The following is a 24373-nucleotide window of genomic DNA, read 5'->3' as shown; positions in this document are numbered from 1 at the left end:
TAGATGTCTCGTATTACCAACACAATAAAGAAAAATGGCAAACACAAAAAAAATTTGAGACACGGGTAGCAAATGAAAAAAAAAACAGTGTGATACGATTATTTATTTCATATTAATACATATATATTTATTTGTAACGACATTTATAATTTTTTCTCGTATTATGATTTTGATTGTAAATACTAAACACATATCATAAACTCCATATTTTGTCTCTTTATATTTCTAATTTGCACTTACTCTAGAAAGAAAATCTGGAATGTACCGCTTAATAGAATGGAAATATTCAAACATCATATTCTGTGATATCTATTTAAATCTGTGAGACAAGCTGCCACACAGTTCCTTAGTCCTTACATCTCAATGAAATATTTTGCTACCCCTAATTTTCAACCCTTTGCCTTTAAGTAGGAACAGGGTTCTAGGGATCAAATATACACCACATTCTATGAATTTATTCTTAAATCTTTTTCGACACAAGTTTATCTTTTCAATAGCGACCACAGCGTTAGCCAATCACTAAGGAAATACATATGTCTATAATCTCTCAGTTTCAATTATTTCCATTACTATTGACCTAACAGTTCATATTTAGAAAACAGTTAAAATACACTTTCTCATATAGTTAACATTCAATACATTGACTTAACGTTTGAGATTGGGTTAACATTTCAAATACACTTTAGTTCGCGGTTGAGATGCGCGCGTTGGTTTATAAAATTCCTGAATAACGATCCCGACCTTCGTGGCTACAATGTCAACAGGCATTATGGCCACAAAGCTGTATAACCCCGTGAAAATCTAGAATAAGTGAGCCCTATTCTCAGTCCAAACTTTGACGGGTTACACTTTAGTATTATTTACAAACGGTATGTTTATATGTAGTTTTGATCAACGAGCGCAAAACAATGTCTAACTAAAACGTATTAGATTAAAATATTGGTCATTGGATAAAGGAACAATGATATAAATATGATTTCTTAGATTACAAAACATATTTAGATGAATAAGTATTCAAAATTTTCAACATCGTTTAAAATCTAGTTTAAATAGTGACATTACGAAATACTTATGCTAGAGAAAAGAAATATTTTACACAGGTAACGATAAACCCGTAACAATAAGCTTAGATTAAGGTTTAGTCGGTCCGTTGACTCGACTAACCTCAAACAAATTAATAGTATGGTCATTGAACAGAATCAAAATAGGTCACTGACCTTTTTAATATCTGTCCTTGTCTAGCAAGGGACTGTCGTGAGACATAAGATACGTGAATGACTTACATCAATTCTGTTCGTTGACCAAACTACTCGTTTGTAACTAAGCCATATTAAAAATGCATACAGACATCTTAAAAAGCGTTTAGCATACACATCGAAGCGAAACTCACAAGCTCATTAGCCTATATACATTATAAGACAACATATTTAAATATATTGAAAACGAATAAAATAACATTAAGATATGTTAACTTGAAAAGTACGGAGACCGTACAAACGAACCATGGAAGACAGAAATAAAATATGACGTGCTTTGGACCATGAAACATTAATACTGGTAAAAAACAGACACACATACTTAGGAGCTTACGTAATTATCTTTGCATCTCCCTCTTTCGCGTAAAATTTAAAGTACGCGAAGATAGGATTCATATCTCAATAGTTTGTGCAGTAGCACTTTTGATTTTGCACAAATGACGCGATTTGATATATAAATCTTCTCTAAGTTGCCATCTCACTTGCACACTATTCGTGTAAGTGAGACGGCATAATCTCCGTCTTTCGTGCAAATATACATGTGTGAGCGGGACAACATGATTTCTAAATTTGCTGCCTTGCACACTGTTTTTAAGTGACAAGCGACTAGCGGGACAAAAATAATTACGTGCCCCCTGTTATTTAAGAATTATAATCTATGTTTTGTGAATATAATAAACCTCTTTAGATACTATAACTTGTCATGGTCAACACTTGTATCACTTGTCCTACACTTTTGCAATGTTCAACAATTGCAGCATTCAACACTTGCAACGTTCAACACTTGCAACATTCAACACTTGCAACATTCAACACTTGCAACATTCAACACTTGCAAAGTTCAACACTTGCAACGACCACTTGTGATATATGACTAGTTGTTATGTTCATGTGCATTTAATGCACACACTTTGTGCACTTTTGTGCGCATGACGCTTTGTGCATTCATTGCTTGCCACTTACAATGTCATTGCATTGAAGCGTCAATTTGACTTTCGCCTTGGCAGTAAATTATAATTATCCAACGCCATAACATTCTTCATTTTAATTTTGTTCTGTACCTTTTCTGCTCTCTTCATAACTTTTATTTCCTGTGCTCTTCACTTGCATTCCACTTAGACTGACTAGTCCGTGTCTTACATTTTAAATTTTATCCTCTTCACTAACTGTGCAGTTCAAATATCACTTTAACTTGTCTTGTGTTTCTTCAACTTGTCAAAGCACAGCACTTCCTATGCATTGCATACTCTGCTTAATTTCCTGTGCATTTCATAGCACATTACCTTCCTGTGCAAATCATAGCACATTACCTTCCTGTGCAAATCATAGCAACTTACTGTGTATTTTATACACTTTACCTTCTCATGCATGCTATAGCCACTTTAACCTCCTGTGCATTTCACAGCACTTACTGTGCACTTCACAGCAATCCAATGCGCTTCAAAGCATTTCAATGCGCTTCTCAGTACTTAATCGCGCTTCACAGCGCTTCTGTGCACAACTTACTGTGCACTTCACAACTTACTGTGCGCTACACTTCTGTGCGCTTCACAACTCCACTTACAGAGTAAGCGATCTCCTCGTGAGCTGGCTAGTCTGAGGACTGGCCTGCCCACGAGCTTGCCCCTATTGAGGCGCGTGCTGTCCCCCCGCTAAACGGAGGTGCTTGGCCAGCCGGTGGGTGAGACGAAGCGGCGGGTAGCACCACAGACACGGCATTATAAACGACATCAGCGTTATGGCGAACCATCTGGAAAAAGAGATAAAACATTTATTTTCTTTCTTTCTTGTTGTTTATGAAAAAACTAAACCGACTTCAAATATTTACATACTAAATTGTAATCGTTCATATTTTTTGGTATGTAAATATTTTGCAGTGAATCTTTGTACAGGAATCTAGACAATTACTATCTTAAGCTGTATAATAACTCAAATATGGTAAAAATTCTCTTACTTTAAACAAAAAATAGAATATGATAATTAATTACGCTTGTAAAAAATTATTTATTATTATACTTGTAGTTATTATACAATGTTTATAATGGTATATCGTGTCAATTGTAGTGTCAAATATTTGACATTACAATTGACACGACATACCCTACGGCTACAAAGCTTCACTGGTACCAAAAGCGCTTACCGTTTGGAGCAGTGCGTATCGGGCGGCCCGCAAGCGCAGGGCTGGTTGAAGTTCCCCTCAGCATCAGACATGCAGTGGTACATCACGCACTGGAACATATAAATGATATTCGTTAAAAGCCCGCTGTATTTCCCTCTAATCTTTAGTGGCGGCACTAGGTTGTGACGAACCATAAAGTTAATATACCTAGCGGAATAGAGAAACAAAGAGCTGAGCAAGCGAGATGTCACTATCAGTAAGTGTTTAAACCATAAAGTTAATATACCTAGCGGAATAGAGCAGCAATCTCGAGCTGTCAAACGAAACCGAAATTGGTTTCATCTGTGTGTAAAAATATGTGTACGTATACACTTACACAAGCATGATTGAACATGAATTCTATGAAATTAAATTGTCAACGTGCGGCACGTGCCGACTGGACGTCAAAAAAAAGAGTGCTGCTGTCATGTATCACACGTCTCTTTTTACCACGCAGTGTTACTGATAGTGACATCTCTCTTGGCTCTTGCTCAGGCCTACATACAAAATACGGACGGAACCCCGAACGCGACAGAATAGTGTGTCATCGGTAATTTAAAAATTAAAATACATTCCGGACGTAATCATGCGGAATTTACGCCGCGTAACTTCGGCCTAGTGTGTGTATCAGCAGGCTAAATTTCAACACCAATCACCGACTTATAAGAGCTGAACTCAAAACACTAGAACCTAGAAAACACAGACCGGAAATCAAACCAGGAAAAAAAGAGAACTTTAAAGGAGAAATTTAATAATTTCAAGTCAGAAACCATAGACCTAAATATTCAGGAAAAATACAACTATTATGAGCGCACAATAACAGAGCAGCTCCAACTCACTGCGAACACTATTAAACTATTGGAGCAAAGGAAAAATCTAATCTGTTCAAGAAATACTTCAGACAGGAGAAAACTCATAACAAAAATAAGCAAAGAAATGAAGGAGAGTATGCGCAAGGATAGGAAAAGGAACAGACTGGAAATAATCGAAAAATATATACTGAAAACCGGTGGCATCAAAAAAGCTTACAAAGAATTAGAGAATTCTAAAGATTGGATAGTAAAAATGAAAAACAACTCAAGAAAGCAATGTCACAACAGGTCTGAAATACTGTCAATTGCAACAGAATACTACAAAATGTTATATATGGATGTGAAAACAGTACACTGGAAGACAGCAATATAATGACCACCAACAATTGCAACAACCTCTCAGGCCCCAGCCCACCGGCCCTAAACGTTCCCAACATATTGCAAGTAGAAGTAGAGAATGCTATAGATAGCTTAAAAAAGACAAAGCACCAGGCCCTGATGGCATAGATAACGATATCCTCAAACACAACAAGGAAACAATTATACTGACAAACATTTTGTAATGACATACTGGTCACCGAAATTATACCTCATCAATGGACCGAATCTAACATTATTTTACTACACAAGAAAGGAGACAAACATGACATAGGAAATTATAGGCCAATCAGCCTCATGTCGAATACCTACAAAATCTTGATACTTGCTAAGATCCTACTAAACAGAATGGAAAGAACATTAGACGAGCAGCAAACAATCGAACAAGCTGGATTTCGTAAGGGCTACTCAGTCCTCGATCACATCCACGTGGTCCGCAAAATACTAGAAAAGTTCAGTGAATATCAACTTACCTATTATATTGTTTTTGTTGATTATAGTAAAGCTTTTGATTCTATATCACATTCAAGCTTATGGAATTCACTAGCAAGCCAAGGAGTCGAACAAAAATATATCCATATGTTAAAAAAAAATTACAACAATAGTACAGCCAGAATCCAACTAGAAAAGGCGAGCAAACCATTTAGCATTCGCAGAGGCGTAAGACAAGGTGACCCCCTGTCGCCAAAGCTATTCGCAGCTGTGCTGGAGTCAGTGTTCAGGCATCTGGACTGGGACAAATTGGGTATAAACATAAACGGTGCAAAACTTACCCATCTAAGATTTGCAGACGACATCGCGATTTTCGCCAAAACTCCACAAGAAATAAATAAAATGATACAGGAATTATCAAAAGAAAGCGAGAAAGTAGGGCTAAAATTAAACCCTGTGAAAACAAAATTAATCACAAACAGTGAGAAATATCCCTTACAGATACAGAACACACAAATAGAATATGCTGATGAATATACTTATCTAGGACAACTGATAACCAGTGGAGCCATGGTGAATATTTTCGGAAGGGAAGCCGGAGTAAAAAATCTACTTACCAAAATATAATTGAATGACATGCTTTTTATTTTCAAAACTAAGTTTGGAAAACAAAGTTTCTATCGACAGCAAATAATCTGTCAGACAACAGTCTTTCTGAATTAATGCCATATTTTCCGAACTACACGATTACAATCAGTACGACTCACAATTCACAAATCACAATACAAATTAATTTAATTCACGACACTCTTCTAAAACAAATAAAATTCGACCAAACAAAACCAAAACCAAACAAAACGAACAACAAGTTGTTTACAAACACACTATCCGCCATATTAAATTCGAATAATAACAATTTTACTTCATGACTCATCTTTCTCGTTTGCACTTGTGCATTGCTAATTAACCTTTTTCCGTAATAATATTTGTAGGCGATTCAATATTATTAAGTAATTCAAACTATTGATTTCAAGTGAGAGAAAAGTTTATTGAATATGTCATTGTGAATTCAAAGTTTTTAAGTAGATCGAATGTAAAATATTTATTAAATAAAAATGCCGTTGGCCCATAGATTCGATTTTTCTAAGGGAAGCCGACGGGAATCGGGTTATATGGACTCTTCGCCACTGCTGATAACACCTATCGAACCCATACGCAAAGAAGTAGACAGAAGAATAACCAACGGATGGAAAAGATACTGGAGCCTGAAGGAGGTAATGAAAGACAAAACTGTAAGTACATACAAAAACAAAAAGCAAAATATTCAACTCCTGTATTCTGCCTGTGCTCACATACGGCCTTTAACACAGAAGACAATTTCAAAACTCAGAACATGCCAACGAGCAATGGAAAGAAGTCTTCTAGGAACAAAAAAATCAGACAAACTGAACAGTTATGTTATCAGGAAGAAAGTAACAGATAAGTATAACAAACAAAATCAGAAGGCTAAAATGGAAGTGGGCAGGCCACATGATTAGACAAAAAGATAGATGGAGCAACATGGTATCTCTATGGTATCCCAGAGATGGGCAAAGGAAAAGGGGCAGGCCCCAAAAGCGATGGGATGATGATATCCGACAAGTAGCTGGAGTGACATGGCATAGAGTAGCACAGAATAGACAAGAATGGAAAAGATTGGAGGAGGCCTTTGCCGACTGGCAAACTGATCTGCAGAGATCAAGCAAATTACAAATATTAGATACCTAGGATAGTTAGTAATAAATATAATTTTGTTATTTAGGATGGGTAATAGTATGATATAAATTATATCATAACATATTGCTATCTAAGTTAGCACCACTTTAAGCGGTAATATTTTGATAGCCATGATTTAGTATTTAGTGTCTAGAAACTTTAAATTGTAAGTAAGCAGATCTGAATAAAGGCTTTTATTATTATTATAATTATTAACTTCGGCCTAGTGTGTTTAGACGCACTGCGTGGTAGAAAGTGATGCGTGATTTGAAGTGGCAGAACTCTTTATCTGTTGTGACATTCAGTATGCACTTATCGGCACGGTAACAATTTGAGCCCTAAGAAAATGTGTGTAGGAACATCATTTTCACGCACACGTGATTTGTACACCGATATAATGCAATTTCGGTTTCGTTTGACAGTTTGTTGCTCTATTCCGCTAGGTATATTAACTTTATCCTTTCTACTATCTCTCTCTCACCTTTGCGTAGTGTGCGTCTGTCACTCTCTTTCTCATGTGTGTGTGTGTGTGCGTGAGTGTATTGTGTTGTGTGCGGGTGTTTGTGTGTGTGTGCGCGTGAGTGAGTGAGTGAGTGTGTGTGTGTGCGTGAGTATGTGCGCGTGCGCGCGCGTGCGTGTGTGTGTGTGTGTGTGCGTGAGTGTATTGTGTTGTGTGCGTGTGTTTGTGTGTGTGTGCGCGTGAGTGAGTGAGTGAGTGTGTGTGTGTGCGTGAGTATGTGCGTGTGCGTGTGTGTGTGTGTGTGTGTGTGTGTGTGTGTGTGTGTGTGTGTGTGCATGTACGTGGGAGAGCCATGCTTCGGCACGAATGGGCCGGCTCGACCGGAGAAATACCACGTTCTCACAGAAAACCGGCGTGAAACAGCGCTTGCGCTGTGTTTCGCCGAGTGAGTGAGTTTACCGGAGGCCCAATTCCCTTCCCTATCCTCCCCTATAACCCTTCCCTTTCCATCCCTACCCTCCCCTATTTCCCCTTTTTTCCTCTTAAAAGGCCGGCAACGCACCTGCAGCTCTTCTGATGCTGCGAGTGTCCATGAGCGACGGAAGTTGCTTTCCATCAGGTGGCCCGTTTACTCGTTTGCCCCCTTATTTCATAAAAAAAAAAAAAAAAAATGTGTGTGTACCTGCGCGCCCTTTATGCAGGTGACGGTCTCTATGCAGGACTTGAAGCAGTCCGGGGCATACTCGCACGCGCCCGCGCCGTTCGCAGACTCCATGTACCACTCGTGGCAGTGTCTGGAATATACATACATATATAGATTTACAAATTAATTACAATAAAATATGTTTATTTCAGGCTTAGACTGGCCAATTCGGAAGCGGCGTAAGGCGTGGGCGGTGTGGGCGACCGCCCACGGCCTAGCGGTCCTGGGGCCTCGCGTTTTTTTAGGATTTACAAGTATCAAAAAAATCTTTGAACAAAATCCGTCTTCTTGCATCATCCATATGGGGAAACTCGTGACGCTCGGGCCCTTTCCCATACAAAAGTGAAAAAAATGTTGGTCTTTCAGCGCTGCTACTTTCACATTGAACTCTCTACAAGGAACACGTCCACACTCTAAAGTATTATCACCTATTTTTGTTACACACTGTATTTTGCCCACATAAAATTTAGGCCTTGCGCCGCCATTGCTGGCCATAGACGGACCGCAAGTTACAGTCGACTGTCGAGACCGACCGTTCAAGAACTGCTCGAGCGGTCCGTGTATTGCGGATGTGAATTTAGTATGAAAACAACGTACAACGTTTACAAGTGGTAGAGCCATGCTTCGGCACGAATGGGCCTGCTCGACCGGAGAAATACTACGTTCTCACAGAAAAACGGCGTGAAACAGTGCTTGCGCTGTGTTTCGCCCGACCGGTCCGGCTCCGACCGGTCTCGAGCAGTCGGTCCCAAGTCCCGACTGCAACTTGCGGTCTGTCTATGGCCAGTTTAAAAAACTTAATGTGTTCCTAAATTTCAAACATGTACACTGGCCAGTCCCACATGATATTTCGGTAGCCAACCAAAATTCCTTACACATTCTAGCCAATATACTGTTGCAGTTTCGTAACACACTCTGTCAATTGTAAAATTTGTAATACGTAAGGGGCCATCCATAAAGTATGTCACACCTAAACGGGGGGAGGGGATCGACGAAGTGTGACAAGGAGGTACCCTAATAATAGTAATATTAATTGAATAGCGAAATTTAAAATATTAAGGTGTATTTTAATGTTTAAAGATAATTGTTATATTACCTGCACTTCAGCCTAGCGGGTATTGGCGCGGCGCCCTCCTTCTTCGTTGGCAGTGGCGGCGACTTCTTCAGCGGGTCTGAAACGTACAGTTAACATGTTATGTTGCAAGTTACATACGAGGAAACTATAGGTCAGTGTTTTTCAACCTGTGGGTCGCGACCCCCTAGGGAGTCGCGATGCTTCTGTAGGGGGTTCAGCAGAGGTCGAAAAAACTATTTCATTAAAAAAAACAAAGATCAAAACGATTAATATTATAGTAAGTATAAGAACTAATAGTCAGCTTGCTGATCACCAATAAGTTTCAAATCGAGGGTTGTTTTGGAATTTCATCATTTAACATTATATAGTGCCCAAGTGTGTGCGCTTATACTCACCGGAATCCCGTCGCAGCAGCGACGGCTTATTAGGCGACGAGCGCTCGCTGTGTCCGCCTGGATACGTGTACTCGTGCACCTGAAATGTACACACACTTTAGCACTCATGTACCATCGAAGGAACAGATCTACGTGATTTGGTCGGATTATGTCAATTAATGTTTGTGATATTATTCCATATTTTGTCACCAGGTGCTGCTATGTGGGATTAGGGTCTATCGTGTCAAATAGGCATATTATCGTGACACATGACAGCTATATCGTGAGATCTGACAGCAGTTTGACACGAACCTAAGGCTACATAGCGGCACCTGTACAATGTACAAGTACAAATGCAATGTCGGCTTGTCTCTAACGGCCGTTCCCAATATTTGATCTATCTCTGGTTTTGCCCTACTAGAGATAGGAATAACTCACATTAGACATTAGAGACATATATTTTATGTCAATTGTGAGCTATTCCTATCTCTAGTAGGGCAAAACCAGAGATAGATCAAATATTGGGAACGGCCGTAAAACAGTGGTTCCGAACCTGGGGGTAATTACCCCCGCGGGGGTAAAATAGCTATTCCATAGGGAAACGGAGGTGATACCTAAAATAGATAGATTGGCAGAAAAAATTATAAACTGTACATTTTGGACTGTACAGCTTCAGAATATCCTATCATTGCTGATAGAGCTCTGAAAATGTTGGTACCATTGCTACCACTTATAGATGCGAGAGCGGCCTCTCAACTCTGGTAACATTTTTAAAAATACCAGAAACCGCCTGAGCGTGGAGCATGATATGAGATGCGCGTTAAGTGTCACTGAACCTAATTTATTAGAAAACTTGCGAATTTAAGACAATAATAAAAAATCAACCTTAAAATAAAGTAGTTTTTAATTGCAGCATTGTTTTCTTTAAAAAAATTAAAGGGGGAGGGGTCAGTTTCTCTAAGTCATAGAGGTAATAGCTCTGAAAAGGTTAGGGGAACCATGACTGCTCTAAAACATTGGGAAAGTCACGTGACCTTGAAAGACCTTGAAATCGCCACTGAATTTGTCGTTCGCTACCATAAATATTGGTAAGGGATAAAAACATAATAATCAGGGTTTCATTTGTCAGGTGGAGCTGTGTAGCCGTAGGGGCTTTCGTGTCAATTGTCATGTCAAACATCCGTCATAAGTCAATGACGTGACTTATGAAGGCTGTTTGACAGCTGTCACATGTCAGTTTGACACCAAGACCCTACGGCTCTATCTGCAGCATCTGCAGGCTTACCATAACAACATTACAAACGGGAAATATTAGTAATTTTAGTGACAAAATGGCGGATTACCTTTGTATTTAAACGTCATTTTGTCTATTCGTCCGAAGAAGGAAACCGCTTCTATGGTGACTGGTGACCATGCTAAGCCTACTGGTGATAAATGAAATACCAAAAACTCTCATTATCATCATCATCTACTCACCGCCTGTAGATGCACGTAGGGGCAACCCTGATCAGAATCATCGGCATCGTTAGGCGGGTTCATCGTGTCTGTAACAAACATGAGTTCAGAGGCGTACTACGACAAATTCAGGTGCGTATCTAAGACAAGTATAGCTACGCAAGTTAGAAGAGCCAACTTATTATAAATTTGGTTGCGCCGAAACTTCATCGCAGAAAACATACAATTTTCCAGGATAAAAACTATCTCATGTCCTGTCCGAGACTTAAAGTATCTGCATAGCAAATCGTTATATATCATTTTTCACCAATTGAATGTAGGTTACAAATTAAAATTGGCCAAGTGCGAGTAGGACTTGGTTGTGAAATTCTCACTGAAAAGTAGTTGTTACATACGGACGGACAGACAGGCATGCAGAATCCATAAGGGATCCGTTTTTTGCCAATCGGCTACGGAACCTTCAAAAGAGGGGTGTTATAAGTTTAATGTCTCTCTCTCTCTCTCTCTCTCTCTGTGTACAGGTACACACGTAAGGGGTCCGTTTTTACTTTTTTGCCATTCGACTACGAATTCTTCAAAAGAGGGCTGTTGTCAGTTTGATGTGTCTGTTTGTCTGTCTCTCTCTCTCTCGTGCGTGGGTGTGTATGTGTGTTCGTTTATGTGTCCCTCTCTCCTCTCTCTCTCTGTCTCGTGTGTGTATGTGTACCTGCTAACGGGTGGCGGGGCGCGATGGGCGCGAGTATGGGCGTCTGCGAGAGTTGCGAGCGGCCCCGGCTGGCGGACGAGTTCTCGGAGCTGGAGCGCGACTCCGTGGGCAGGTCGAGACACTGAAAGATTAATTGTTGAGTTACTTATGTAAAAGGGATGACAGAAGTGCGAGTAAATACGCGGACTTATGGCTCGACGATCTTAATCGCCTGTGTGTCACCAAAGAGCCGCGAGCCTGGGGGCATGGTAATCCAGTGTGAGCGATTCTCGTGAGTCGTGTGTCACCGACGCGAGCCGAGTTCACGAACTTAAAACCCGCGTACTTTAAGTTCGTACGTCTATCAGGTACTCAAATGAGACACCCCTAAACAGCGTCCTTTGGGGGGTGGCGAACAGGGCAATCGATCGGGGCCTCGCTCTTGCAGCCTCGGCCTGCCCTTTAAAACAAATTAAAAGAGTAACTCAAACAATTACCGGCAATGGAAATGTTTTATTGCCGGTTACTTATTACTCTTTCTTTTCCATCGGAAAAATAGATTCTTGCGGTTGGGCGACCCGCCCAGGGCGCCAGATGAAATGGTGAAGGCAAACAAAAAGGGGCGCCTGGTGATTGTACTGAAATCTCGCCCAGGGCACTAGTGGAGCTAAACCCGGCACTGCTCTTAGGGGACCATCCATAAAGTACGTCACACGATTTTCATGATTTTAGACCTTGTCACAGATGGTCAAATTGGTATAACATACGATTTTACATCTAACAATTAATATTTACAATTTATTACATTTGAAAATGTAATTTCACAAATCTTAGGACCCTTTAGGTTTGACATACTTTATGGATGACCCCATACCTCAGTCCTCCCTGGTCCTCCAGGTCACGCCACAAGACATACTCAGTAGCGGCTTTAGAGCAAAGCTCGGTTGGGCTACCGCTCAGGGCGCCAGTAGTGCTAAAGCACAGCTCGTACTTATACTCACTTCAAATATATTGTTCTCCTCGTCCTCCTCCCTGTCCAGCGGTCGTTGTCCGTCTGGGTACGGCAGTGACGGCCACAGACCGCTGCAGCCTGCACACAACATCAATACTTATAGTACTACTGAATTTAATGAGGGATGTTTGGCGCTATGTAGCCGTATCCGGCGCTATCGTGTCAAACAGCTGTCAAACATGAAATGGCTTCCACATGTCACGATATAGTTGTCATGTCTGTCTGACACGACATTCACGAAAGGCCCTACCGTCACTCTGATGACAAATCATACAGGGTGTAACAAAAATAAGTAATAATACATTAGGGTGTGTACGTGTTCCTTATAGAGAGTTCACTGTGAAAGTAGCAGCGCTGAAAGACCAAAATTTTTTTTAACTCTTGTATGGGGAAACTCGTGACGCTCCGGCCCTTGACCATACAAAAGTAAAAAAAAAAATCGTCTTTCAGAGCTGCTACTTTCACAGTGAACTCTCTACAAGGAACACGTACACACCCTAAAGTATTATCACTTATTTTTGTTACACACTATCGACTAACCTCAATCACGAAAAATATGATGAAAAATTATGTAATTAGGCTCAGATAATGGACCACGGGGAAGGACATTGACTACATTTTGGGGGAAAATGGTCGGTCCGCACGAAATTCCACATTGGCGTGGGCGGAACCGCCGAAGGCAAACAGCACCCTGGGCGCCAACGAAATCTCGCCCGGCGCTGGTAGTGCTAAAACCGGCTAAGTAAAATAATGTGTTAGGTTTATTTTCGTTACGGAATTTCTTGGTTATCTAGGTAGAATATGCTCACCAGATTTCCCCTCAGTGAGCACTCTCACGACCTTATCGAAGGCTCTCGCGTCGGCCGCCGTCTGAAAGGTCAGGCCGAACTTCCGTCCGTCTGTCACCCAGTGGTGGAATGTTGGCATCACCTTGTGATAATCGAAGTCTCGCATCAACGTGCATTCGAGCACGACCTGGGGAGATCAGAAATTGATGTCAATCTTTAAAAATACGTGTGGCACTGGAAGACTGCCGTGGTTACGGTAACGGGCGCGTTGCCGTGCATCTAACTACGTTTCAGTTCGACAGACTTCGACACGATGTTTGTGTGTGTGCAACTCCACGTATATACAGGGTGTAACAAAACTAAGTGATAATACATTAGGGTGTGTATGTGTTCCTTGTAGAGAGTTCACTGTGAAAGTAGTACCGCTGAAAGACCAACATTTTTTTCACTTCTATATGGGTAATTAGCCCGAGCGTCACAAGTTTCCCCATACAAAAGTGAAAAAAATTTTGGTCTTTCAGCGCTGCTACTTTCACAGTGAACTCTCTACAAGGAACACGTACATACCTTAAAGTATTATCACTTAGTTTTGTTACACCCTGTATAATATTATAATCGTATAAGTTGATACAATTTACCGCGGCATTCCCCGAGTGCACGATTTTTTTTCATCGTAGGTGTCTGACGTAATGTAAAGATTTTTACATAGGAAGGGTATAGTTACGCCACTGCATGAGAAAAATTATTATTGATCTAAAATCTAAATGTAAAATATAAAACTCAGAATGGGTTCCTTTATGTAATTAATTAAATGTTACATTATTTAAAACGTATTTGTCAACAAAAAAAAAATTAGAACACAATTCTTTCTTAGTTCAAAAAAATTTGATCTTGTATTAAAAAAAATACCAAAATTGAAATAAGTAAATTGAAATAATGTACTACTTAAAAGAGTTAGGAGTTAGGACTGAAAAAAAATACTTTTTGTAAACATGAATGTAGGCACTGAGGGTTGTCCACATATTACGTCACAATTTTAGACGCTGGAGTTACGACATTATTAATGTTAGCAAAAGTTTTTTTTTATCAAAACCTTTTCTCATGACATATTTTTTTTGTGTAGTTTGGTTACAGCTCGATAAGGCTATAAATGAACGTGCCGGTAAAGGAGACTGGAGAACTGTCAAAAACATGTAAAAATGGCGTTTTCGTATGGTGGCGGCGTTAGTTTCCTTTTTCGCCGCGTTCATAAAGCCTTGTCGAGCTCTAAAGTGCGACAAGGCTTTAAAATTTTAATGAACGTGGGCGGGAGCGCTGGTGGTAAAGGAGAACTGTCAAAAATGACGTTTTTGTATGATGGCAGCGTTAGTTATTTTTTTCGCCACGTTCATTTAAAGCCTTGTCGAGCTGTATCTTTAATTGTTAGCAATTTTTTTTAACAAAAGCTTCTGTCATGGCCATGAGTCATGACTCATGACGTAATTTTTTTTTGGTTATTTTTTTATCCACTTACCACATTGTCGCTGATCCGGCGTCCGTGGATGTAGTACTCGTGCGAGGCTGACGAGGTAGCGGTCTCGCACGCCACTGAAACAGAGAAGTTGATATATATGCTGTACCACGACCGCCACCTGTCATAGGCAGGTGGTGGTCGTGGTACAGCTCGACAAGGCTTTAAATGAACGTGGCGAAAAAAGGAACTAACGCTGCCATCATACAAAAACGTCATTTTTGACAGTTCTCCTTCACCAGCAGCGTTCCCGCGCACGTTCATTTGAAAGCCTTGTCGAACTTTACTACGTAAATGAGGATTGTTTGGCGCTATGTAGCCTATCGTGTCAATTGTCGTATCAAACAGCTGTCAAATGTCACGAAATAGCTTACAAATGTCACGATAAAACTGTCATATGTCAGTTCTAACACGGCATTTAACACGAAAGACCCTACCGTCCCTTGGTCGCGTCATGTCAAATCCAGTTGACAGATCACAGCTAACATTGGATTGACATAAGCCGACCAAAAGAAGTAGGCCCGTCAATCTCTTCGATGATACTGGAAACATCTAGCGTGACAGAGAACGTGCAAGAGAGGTGACAGCACATTATAGATGTTGTAAAGCCGACGTGTTGGTTTGAACGCGCTAATCTCTTAAACTATTAGACCGATTTTAATGTAGTCTGGCATGCCGCATGGATGTAAAATAGACCACGGGAAAGGACATATTATGCAATTTTTTTCGTGAAGCCGCGTCAAACGTCTAGTGTCAAATAAATCATATTGTATAGTATATCACACTAACATTATAAACGCGAAAGTGTTTCTGTCTGTCTGTTACATCCTCACGCTTAAACCGCAGTTGCGAATAACATCTAGTTGCAAGAAGTTTAGTTTCCAAGAAGATATTGGGTGTTTTATTGTCTGAAGAAATTAAAAAGTGGCAACATCGTAGTGTCATCCCTTTCTTCTTAGATTGATTTGATAGGGATGACACTACGATGTTGCCACTTTTTAATTTCTTCACTTTTTGACAGACTACCTTATTTATTTTATTTTTGTGATTAATAAATAAGGTAGTCTGTCATATATTGGACACGAGATTTTGAAAACAAAATCTCGTGTCCAATATATTCGACAATGGATTTAGGTGGCAAATAGAATTGAAGACGTGAGTGGATGAACACAACTAACATTTTGTAATATACGGACATTTACTCTTTTTTTCCCTTATAAGTAATTTAAAACAAACCTTGTAACCTTTATTCGACTATGTCATCAACATACCCGAGGTCCGTCGCCGGGCGCGCCGGCCGAGCACGACGTCGGCCAGCCCGCCGCCCCCGAGCGCCACCCAGCCGCCCGTCGCCTCGTCCCGGCACATCACCTGCGCGCGGACCCGCACCAGGCATTCACTGCAACGAGAGGGCTTATAGTGCCGGAGTGTGCGCGAAATACACAAATAGAATATCAGGCATTCACTGCAACGACAGGGCGCTTACAGTGCCAAACTGTGCGCGCAATCTACAAATAGTAGTTTATAGTGCCCGTATGATCGCAGTACAAACGAGCAACGGGCCCGCATCAGTCATTTACTGCAACGAGATAGAGGGTTTATAGTGACAAGGTGTGCGCGCAATACACAAATAGTGGCCGGGTGAGCGCAGTACAAACGAGCAACGGGCAAGTATCAGGCATTCACTGCAACGAGATAAGGGGTTTATAGTGCCAAAGTGCGCGCAATACACAAATTATTGTAGGTTTATGTTGGTGCCCGAGTGAACCAATTAATCCTATTTGATATCTATTTGATTTGATTCGCGATTGTGTTAGTGGTAAGAGAGCAGTACCATTAAAACCAAGACAGAGTAATTCATAATGCCCAAGTATGTGCGCAGAAAACATGAACACTTTATAATATTCATTCTGGTAACCCAGTGGGACGGATCTGACATAAATAGCGAGAGATCTGTTGCAAGACCGACATTCATCCGAAGCATGGATCATTATTGCTAAAACTAGCATCAGACGATTAAATTAACATAAACTAAAGTCAAGTAAATTTGACTCAACTCCTTGGTGTATGACAAAATAGAAAACTGTGTATTAATATTATGCTCTGTAATGCTTGATGAATATGACCAATAGATCAAAATAATTACTTAATTCTATGCTAATTTCATGCGAACGAACGTGTGAAATACGTTAATTAAATAAATACCTACATTATTTTATTTCCCACAAAATAGCAACACAATAATGTAATTTTTAACAATCAAAAATACTATATATATTAAGTATATGAATGAGTATATGAATGAGGATAAAATTTTTGATTGTTAAAAATTACATTATTGTGTATATATATATATATATATATATATATATACATTTCGGGATAAATTTTTCCTCAAGTGATATTCTGGACATAGTAGCTACTTGACAAATTCGTAATTGAACAGATTCAGAAGTGGCCAAAGATATTAAAATTCAAGAGTGGCGCTAGCTGCAGCAAAGGGTATGGAATGAATGTAGCCGTTGGTGACAAAATATAAATTGAAGTATATCAAAATATAACCTAAAATAGCTGAAATAAAAGCTGCTAAATGATTTCAATATTACCCTGTTGCTACTGTAGCGCCACCCTAATTTAACGCATTTCAGCGGACACTTTTTACATACAGAGATAGTTCTCCTCCATCTACACTCCATAATATGGACATTGTAGCAAAATTTAGAAAGCTGATGTTGTAAATTCATGTGACGTAAATTATGAATGACCCTTCACCCTTATATGTAAAAGTTTGATAACCATAGAGAAAGTAATGTTAAGAAAAAAAAATTAAACATTAATACTCTGACTGAGTCCCATTACACTTTATATGTTTTGAAGTTTCCTTGGAGATATTATTATTGTATGTTGCTCAAAAACTAATACTTAATATGTAAAAGAAAAAAAATATTCTGACTAGCTTAATTTTATCAAAGAAATAAATTTAGTGAAACTTAGCATATAAAATATTATTTTAAATAAAAAATATCTAAGTAAACATCCTTTGCAAATAGATAAATAATGGTTACTTATATCTAGTTTATTTCATATTTTATAGAAACATTATTGATTGTGTTATTCTGGTGATAAAATAAAAAATACAACATTTTTTTATTAGCATTATTAATAATAAAATAAGTTTATTACTTAATATTTTAGTACCAAAAAGTACTTACATCATAGTTAAAGTATTATAGACTTACATATTCTTTTTTTAATTAATCTTTTTTTTATTAAAAAAAAATGTGTAAGTATAGTATGTACGGCGCAAATCTTTTTGATACTTGAATTTTGTCAAAAATAATTCTAAGCATTACATCGCGTAATTTGCCATTATATTATTCATTCAGGCTGCAGAATGAATCATTGAAAACGACTGTAAGCTGTCTACAAATGGCCCGGAATAGTGTTACTTATGTACTTTATAGTGAATGAACACTAGCTCATTGATTATATCTATACACGAAGCACATAGGGTGGCCTAAAGGGCGGCGGTCTATGCACCAATATCTGCCATGTAAGGCAACTTGTGACCAATTTAGTACGCCCACGATGTCTCTTATACTCATTGAGCCCATTATTAACGCTTTATTCACCACATTACATACATTTTGAGCTAGAAAAATGGCCGGGGTAGGGCCCTACCTACTCCTAACTGGGCGAAACATGTCTCGTTAAAACTATGTAACAGGAGGAATACTTACTTCTCAGATGCCTCGGTCATGATTCGACACGTCGAATATTCTAATTTCTACTCGCCACTTCACAGATTTCACCATTTTTATAACATAAATACATCAGATTCACTTACAAACCGTTCCTAATTCGGCCCTTTGTTGGGCCTCAATGCGCGTGCGTCAATAATAAAGTCCGGGCAGGTTTTCAATGAACGCAAAGTACCGGAGCGACAGGTGGCGCGGGGGTCGTGCGGCGGTGCAGACCAGAGGCTCTCGATTGGCCGTCTACGTCACGGTACCGGGATCGACAAATCGGAGAGCTGCGCTGACAGGGCAGCCAATCACGGAGATTGTCAAATTAAATTTCGCTATAAGCGGGGTTTTTGAATGAATTTCATTATTCACCAATTTTAGCGCACAGTTTTTTATATTTTTTGAACGAAAAACTAACGTGTTATATTATAAAATTCACCACTTATATCAAAGAAAAACGCACACAGAACACTCTAGATGACTCGAAAATTATGTTTTAAGCCGGCACGGAGCGAAAATTTAACTGGGTCACGTCGACCTCGAGGCTTGGAGCGTTACTGAATGGAGGCTCGAATGGGGCCCGTTCGTTCATGCAGCCAACCATTGAAAAATAAATAGGTCAAATCATTGCAGTGGTGTGGTGTGTCCCACTTGCATGGAACTTGCACCATTCACGTCGTAGAGCCCTCGCTGCTAAAAATAGATGCTCTATATTTGGGCAGGTCATTCGCTGCAAACGTAAATGCAAGCCTCTGTAAACTAGGTTACCTGATTTTCTTTGTTATTAGTCGTCGCAGTGACGTCATTGCAATTCGTGACGTGAGCAAAGATATCCTCATTCGAAATTCAATTATTTCAAGTATATTTTTCAAATTTTTGTTACTTACCTTAATTTAAAAAAAATATAATTTACAGTAATGTTGAGGAGTACCATTATGCATTATGATATTAGGATTAACAACAAAGCGGACTTTGACTATATTTTTATTATAATTAAATTTGCAGTTACTTAAGAATTATTTATAAATTATTATTTATACTTAACACACTTTGTATTTATATTTTATACATACATACATATTAACATACAATCTTCTTATTTTTTTGAGAATAACATTAATTTCTCACACAGGCACACTTTATAATTGCTTACATGGTTGATAATTAATTATTTAATTAAGTTTATTTAAGTACGGTCTACGAGTTAAATTTAATAAACAATTAATTTTAATTTTATTTCTGATTTTTTAATTAAATTGCAAGTATCAAAATTACTCGTCCGAATATTTTTCAATTTTTTATTATTTAATAAATTTTTTTAATAGGTATGTGAGAATTTAATTTACATTTCACAAGACAATCAAAAAAGTATATTTTAATTATAAACTGCTTTTGGTTTTTCTTATAAAATAGATCTCGAATATTCCATTCCTGAAATTCAAAATATCTAAGCAATGAATTGTCGAAGGTTTCTCTCATTCATGCCCAAAACGATGAAGGGACTGACCCTGATGTACGTCCTTGGCCCTAAACAATAATCGGAGCCCTAAAATCGATTCACAAAATAATAGTCTATTTGCGAACACTTAAAAATACTTACACGAAATAAATCAAATTTGGAACAGTTTATATTTTGTATGAAGAAAGAAAAGCAAGCCAAGGACGCATCGTTTTTTAGATTTAAATGTTGACTGTAAAGTAAGTATTTAAAAGTAATTTAAGGTATATTAATTCAAATCTGAAATAAAAGTTCATTTTTCTAGAATTTATAGTTATGCAAGTAGCTCAAATGTTGGCGTATTCCAATCTAACGATTCTATTTATTTTTTGTCAGTCTTGGACCCAGAGCAACTCAATGGTTTGGCATATTATCTACTCACGGAAAACGGAAGGTTAAACCCTTTGTTTTTGCTCCGTGGTTAAACCTATGTTTGAATTACCATTTACCAACTAAGTAGGTACATATATAATCTAGTAAGTACTTAGGTAAGTTTTGAACGTTACAAGATTCTTATAAGATGTCATATTAGGAGATTAGACTTGAACAAATCGGCGAATATGAATTAATTTATTGCCAAGTAGGACTTGCATTAAGTTTGACGAAGCAACTAGGTCAACGGGGGTCGTCCTTGGATTTCGTTCCCGCCCATTTTACGTCACAACTTCAAGTGATTCCACACCTAAAACTAGATGGCGCTTTTCTGGTAGTTGACAGCTGTAGATAAGTTTGAATTTCAAAAATAGATGGCGCTAAATGTCGAAGAGATGGGCAAGGGAGGCCTCACCGCTAGCGGTGAGGCCTCCCTTGTCCAAAAATTTTAGTAACATTATTGTAGTTAGTGTGAGCAATAACTAATAAGGAATACTATCTATCTAAATTATAAAACTCTAGATGACGCCCGCAATTCCATTGCGCCAAAATTAGTTTATCGCGCGGGAACCGTATATTTTTCCGGGATAAAAAGTATCTCCATACCGAATTTCAGCAAAATTGTTTCAGCGGTTTGGGCGTGAAGAGGTAACAGACAGACAGATACACTTTGGCATTTACAATATTAGTATGGATTGAGCCTTGATGTATGTTAGCGCTCTTACAGACGAACGGCACGTGTCGGCGGCAGTCGACGGCAGTTGACGGCAGCTGACGGGCGACGGCAGCCGTTGACAGTTTATGACGCTTGCAGGGGGCCTACCACGACCTTTCCTAAAACGATCATGTTTCCAAAACACTTTGTTGTAAGATTACAATAACATTACCGTACTCACTTTTTAAACATAATTTTACTAAAAAACAGTAAAAAATGCAAAACATTATTAAATCCGCTGTGAAATATCAACTTTTTTAACATCGCTAGCTTGACGTTAAAGTAATTATTGCATAGCTGTCAAACGTAGTCGCTTAGTAGAGGTGGTGGTAGGCCCCCAGTTGTGACGTACCGCCCAAAGGTAAGCATCCACAGGTGGGTATCGTACGCAACGGACGTCTTACATGAAACGGATAATTTTTTCACAGTACATCCGCTGAATCGGCAGCGTACGGATTACCGACTAGCCTAGTAAATGAATTCTCAAAAGGGAGGTGTAGATCGAAAAGTCGAAAGCGGAAATTTCGACTTAGGAACTTTGTTTAGACTAATTTGAAGATAAACATACTGGCTAGCAGGTAATGGGCGATTTACACGGGTGAATAAAGCCGCACGATTTACGCCGCACGGCGAAAATCGACCGTGTAAATGGCAATTCGACTACGCCGCATGCGGCTAAAGTCGCAAGCCCCAAAGTCGTGCGGCCAATAGCCGCATGCGGCTGGTGACTAAAATCGACCGTGCAAACGCTACTGCGAATACTACTGTTGACTGGTAACTTGCCGGGTGACTAAAATCGACCCGTTAGTCACCCGTGTAAATGGGGTGGCGATTCGACTTGGACAGGCGATTCGACTGGTGACTTACCTTGTGACTAAAATCGACCCGTTAGTCACCCGTGTAAATGGGGTGGCGATTCGACTTGGACAGGTGATTCGACTGGTGACTTGCCGGGTGACTAAAATCGACCCGTTAGTCACCCGTGTAAATCGACCATTAATCGTACGCTGCCGATACAGTGGACGTACTGTATCCGTTTGAAGCGAGACGTCCGTTGCGTACAATACCGACATGTGGACGCTAACCTTTACGCGTTACGTCATAACTGCACGCGTGATAAAATGTCGACGGCTGCCGTCTACTAGCGCCGACTGCCGCCGACGCGTGCCGCCGACACGTGCCGTTCGTCTGTAAGGGCTCTAAGTGGTAACACTATACTATGCTTCACCCAATACCAACGTTAAAGAATATAGAATCAGGATCTGAATTTTATTTTCTAAGGATATTATTATCTTATATCTTTAAACGAGCCTACCGGAATCGGCTCCAACGATTTTCATGAAATTTAGTATATAGGGGGTTTCAAGAGCGATAAATCGATTTGGCTAGGAATCATTTTTAGAAAATGACATTTTATTTTTGTTTTATCGAATACCGAGCAAAGCTCGGTCAAATAGCAAGTTAAAATTAACAACACCAGCTATAGTTTTTATCCTTTCATGGGTGAGTGTTTACAAGCATGTAAAAAACTTATTTAAAATATGTAGGAGGTTAGACAAAAAATTCAAAACATAAAATACTTTATTACAAAACACGATGCTTATTTAACCTTATTTACATACTTTGCATGAAAAATAGGTAAACACAACCGATATTTGATAATTTACAAAAATATAAATATAAAGTTATTTACATAAATATTCTTCAGTTTATAGCGCGCGATGTCAACAAAATTGGTGTCAAAAGCTTTTATTAAAAAAAAGACGGGTTGCACTCCGGGAGTGCCGGCAGAAGTGAAAACTTGATTATTAACGTTGTGCATTATCTTTTTTAACCCATTTTTTATGAAAATCGATTTTTAAAAAATCCATTTTTTTAATTAATCGAAACCCTTAAGTACAATTTTTTAAACCCATCTTTTATGAAAATCGATTTTTAAAAAATCGATTTTAAAATTAATTTAAACCCTTACAATCGATTAAATTTTTAACCCATTTTTTATGAAAATTGTAACAGAACGCACCCGCGTAAAATTTTGAAATGTACGCGACTGTGAAGCGGCAGTGGCGTGGTCCGCGCTCAACCAATCACAGCGCAGCCCGCGCCACACACATTTTTTTACGGCCACCATATTTTTTCAGTTAGTTGACCGGTGTCCGCTAGAGTGATTTTAGTAGTTTTGTGCAATGTTTAATACCATAGTTGTTAAACGAGTGAATAAAGTTTTGGAAAGTACCTAGTGGTTATTTGTTTTTTTTTTTAATAGATTCAGTTACTTAACAATCTCCACTATAAAATCGATTTTTTAAAAATAGATTTTCTTAATTAATCAAAACCCTTACAATAATCGATTAAAAAATATCGACAATCAAAAAAAAAAACAATCGATTGTTCGATTAATCGATTTCGATGTTACAACACTACTCTCCAACCGTCTTACGGTTTTTCGATCAGCACGAGAATCTGACGCGAGTTTCACAGTTTTTACCCATCCCACAAAAGTGCTCAACGCCGCTAAAGAAGTTTTCACTTCAAAAACCCTGGTACGGTACCCCTAAAATCAAAATCAAACCAGTGATACCACCTCACCTAAAAACGTTTGAGCAAGCGTCAGCGCGATGTAGGAGACGCACGGCGCCATCTATTATGAATTTTTGGGAACTGACTTAATTTGAACAAATTTACGCATTTTCTCCGCCTTACAACCCCTTTGTCCAGTTACAAAGTAGCCTATGTTCTTTCTCAGGCTTTAGACTATCTGTGTACAAAATTTTATTGCAATCGGTTAAGTAGTTTTGGCGTGAAAGCGAGACAGACAGACAGACAGAGATACTTTCGCATTTATAATATTAGTATAGAAGTATAGATTATCATATCATTATAGTCTTACAAAACCACACAATAGCAAGGGAAGGACTTAGGACAGTTTACGCGACAAAATGTACGGTCCCCTCACAAATTAAGATAACTAGTTGTTAAGCTATTGCATAGCCTTTATCGAGGGCTTTGAGGGCGGCGAATCGAAGAAATTCCGTAACGAAAAACACCTAACATTCGGCTAACGTCGTTTTAGTTCGGCAGACTTCGGCTCAGTGTGGCTCAGGGGTGGTGCTTGCAAGACTTCGGCACGGTGTTTGCGTGCGACTAAACGTATGCGAATTGTAATTGCATAAGTTGATTAAAAAATGC

General features: G+C 39.0%; 1 protein-coding gene across 1 annotated transcript; it reads right to left on the bottom strand.

The window, feature by feature from the left end:
* Positions 1–143: 143 nt before the first annotated feature.
* Positions 144–18930, bottom strand: LOC121737976 (sprouty-related, EVH1 domain-containing protein 1). The gene is made up of 12 exons (XM_042129729.1): positions 18594–18930; positions 16125–16252; positions 14857–14930; positions 13365–13530; positions 12545–12633; positions 11565–11685; positions 10880–10947; positions 9425–9503; positions 9051–9126; positions 7934–8045; positions 3397–3485; positions 144–3006 (listed from the first exon to the last, which is right to left on the bottom strand). The coding sequence occupies exons 1-12, from the start codon at positions 18611–18613 to the stop codon at positions 2883–2885; spliced, it is 1146 nt and encodes a 381-aa protein (XP_041985663.1). The 5' UTR covers positions 18614–18930; the 3' UTR covers positions 144–2882.
* Between the last annotated feature and the right edge of the window lie 5443 nt (positions 18931–24373).

The sequence above is a fragment of the Aricia agestis genome, chromosome 22 (assembly GCF_905147365.1).
Source record: "Aricia agestis chromosome 22, ilAriAges1.1, whole genome shotgun sequence".
Taxonomy (NCBI): domain Eukaryota; kingdom Metazoa; phylum Arthropoda; class Insecta; order Lepidoptera; family Lycaenidae; genus Aricia; species Aricia agestis.
Note: the sequence above shows the minus strand (reverse complement) of the source record. Positions and strands in the feature narration are given on the sequence as shown.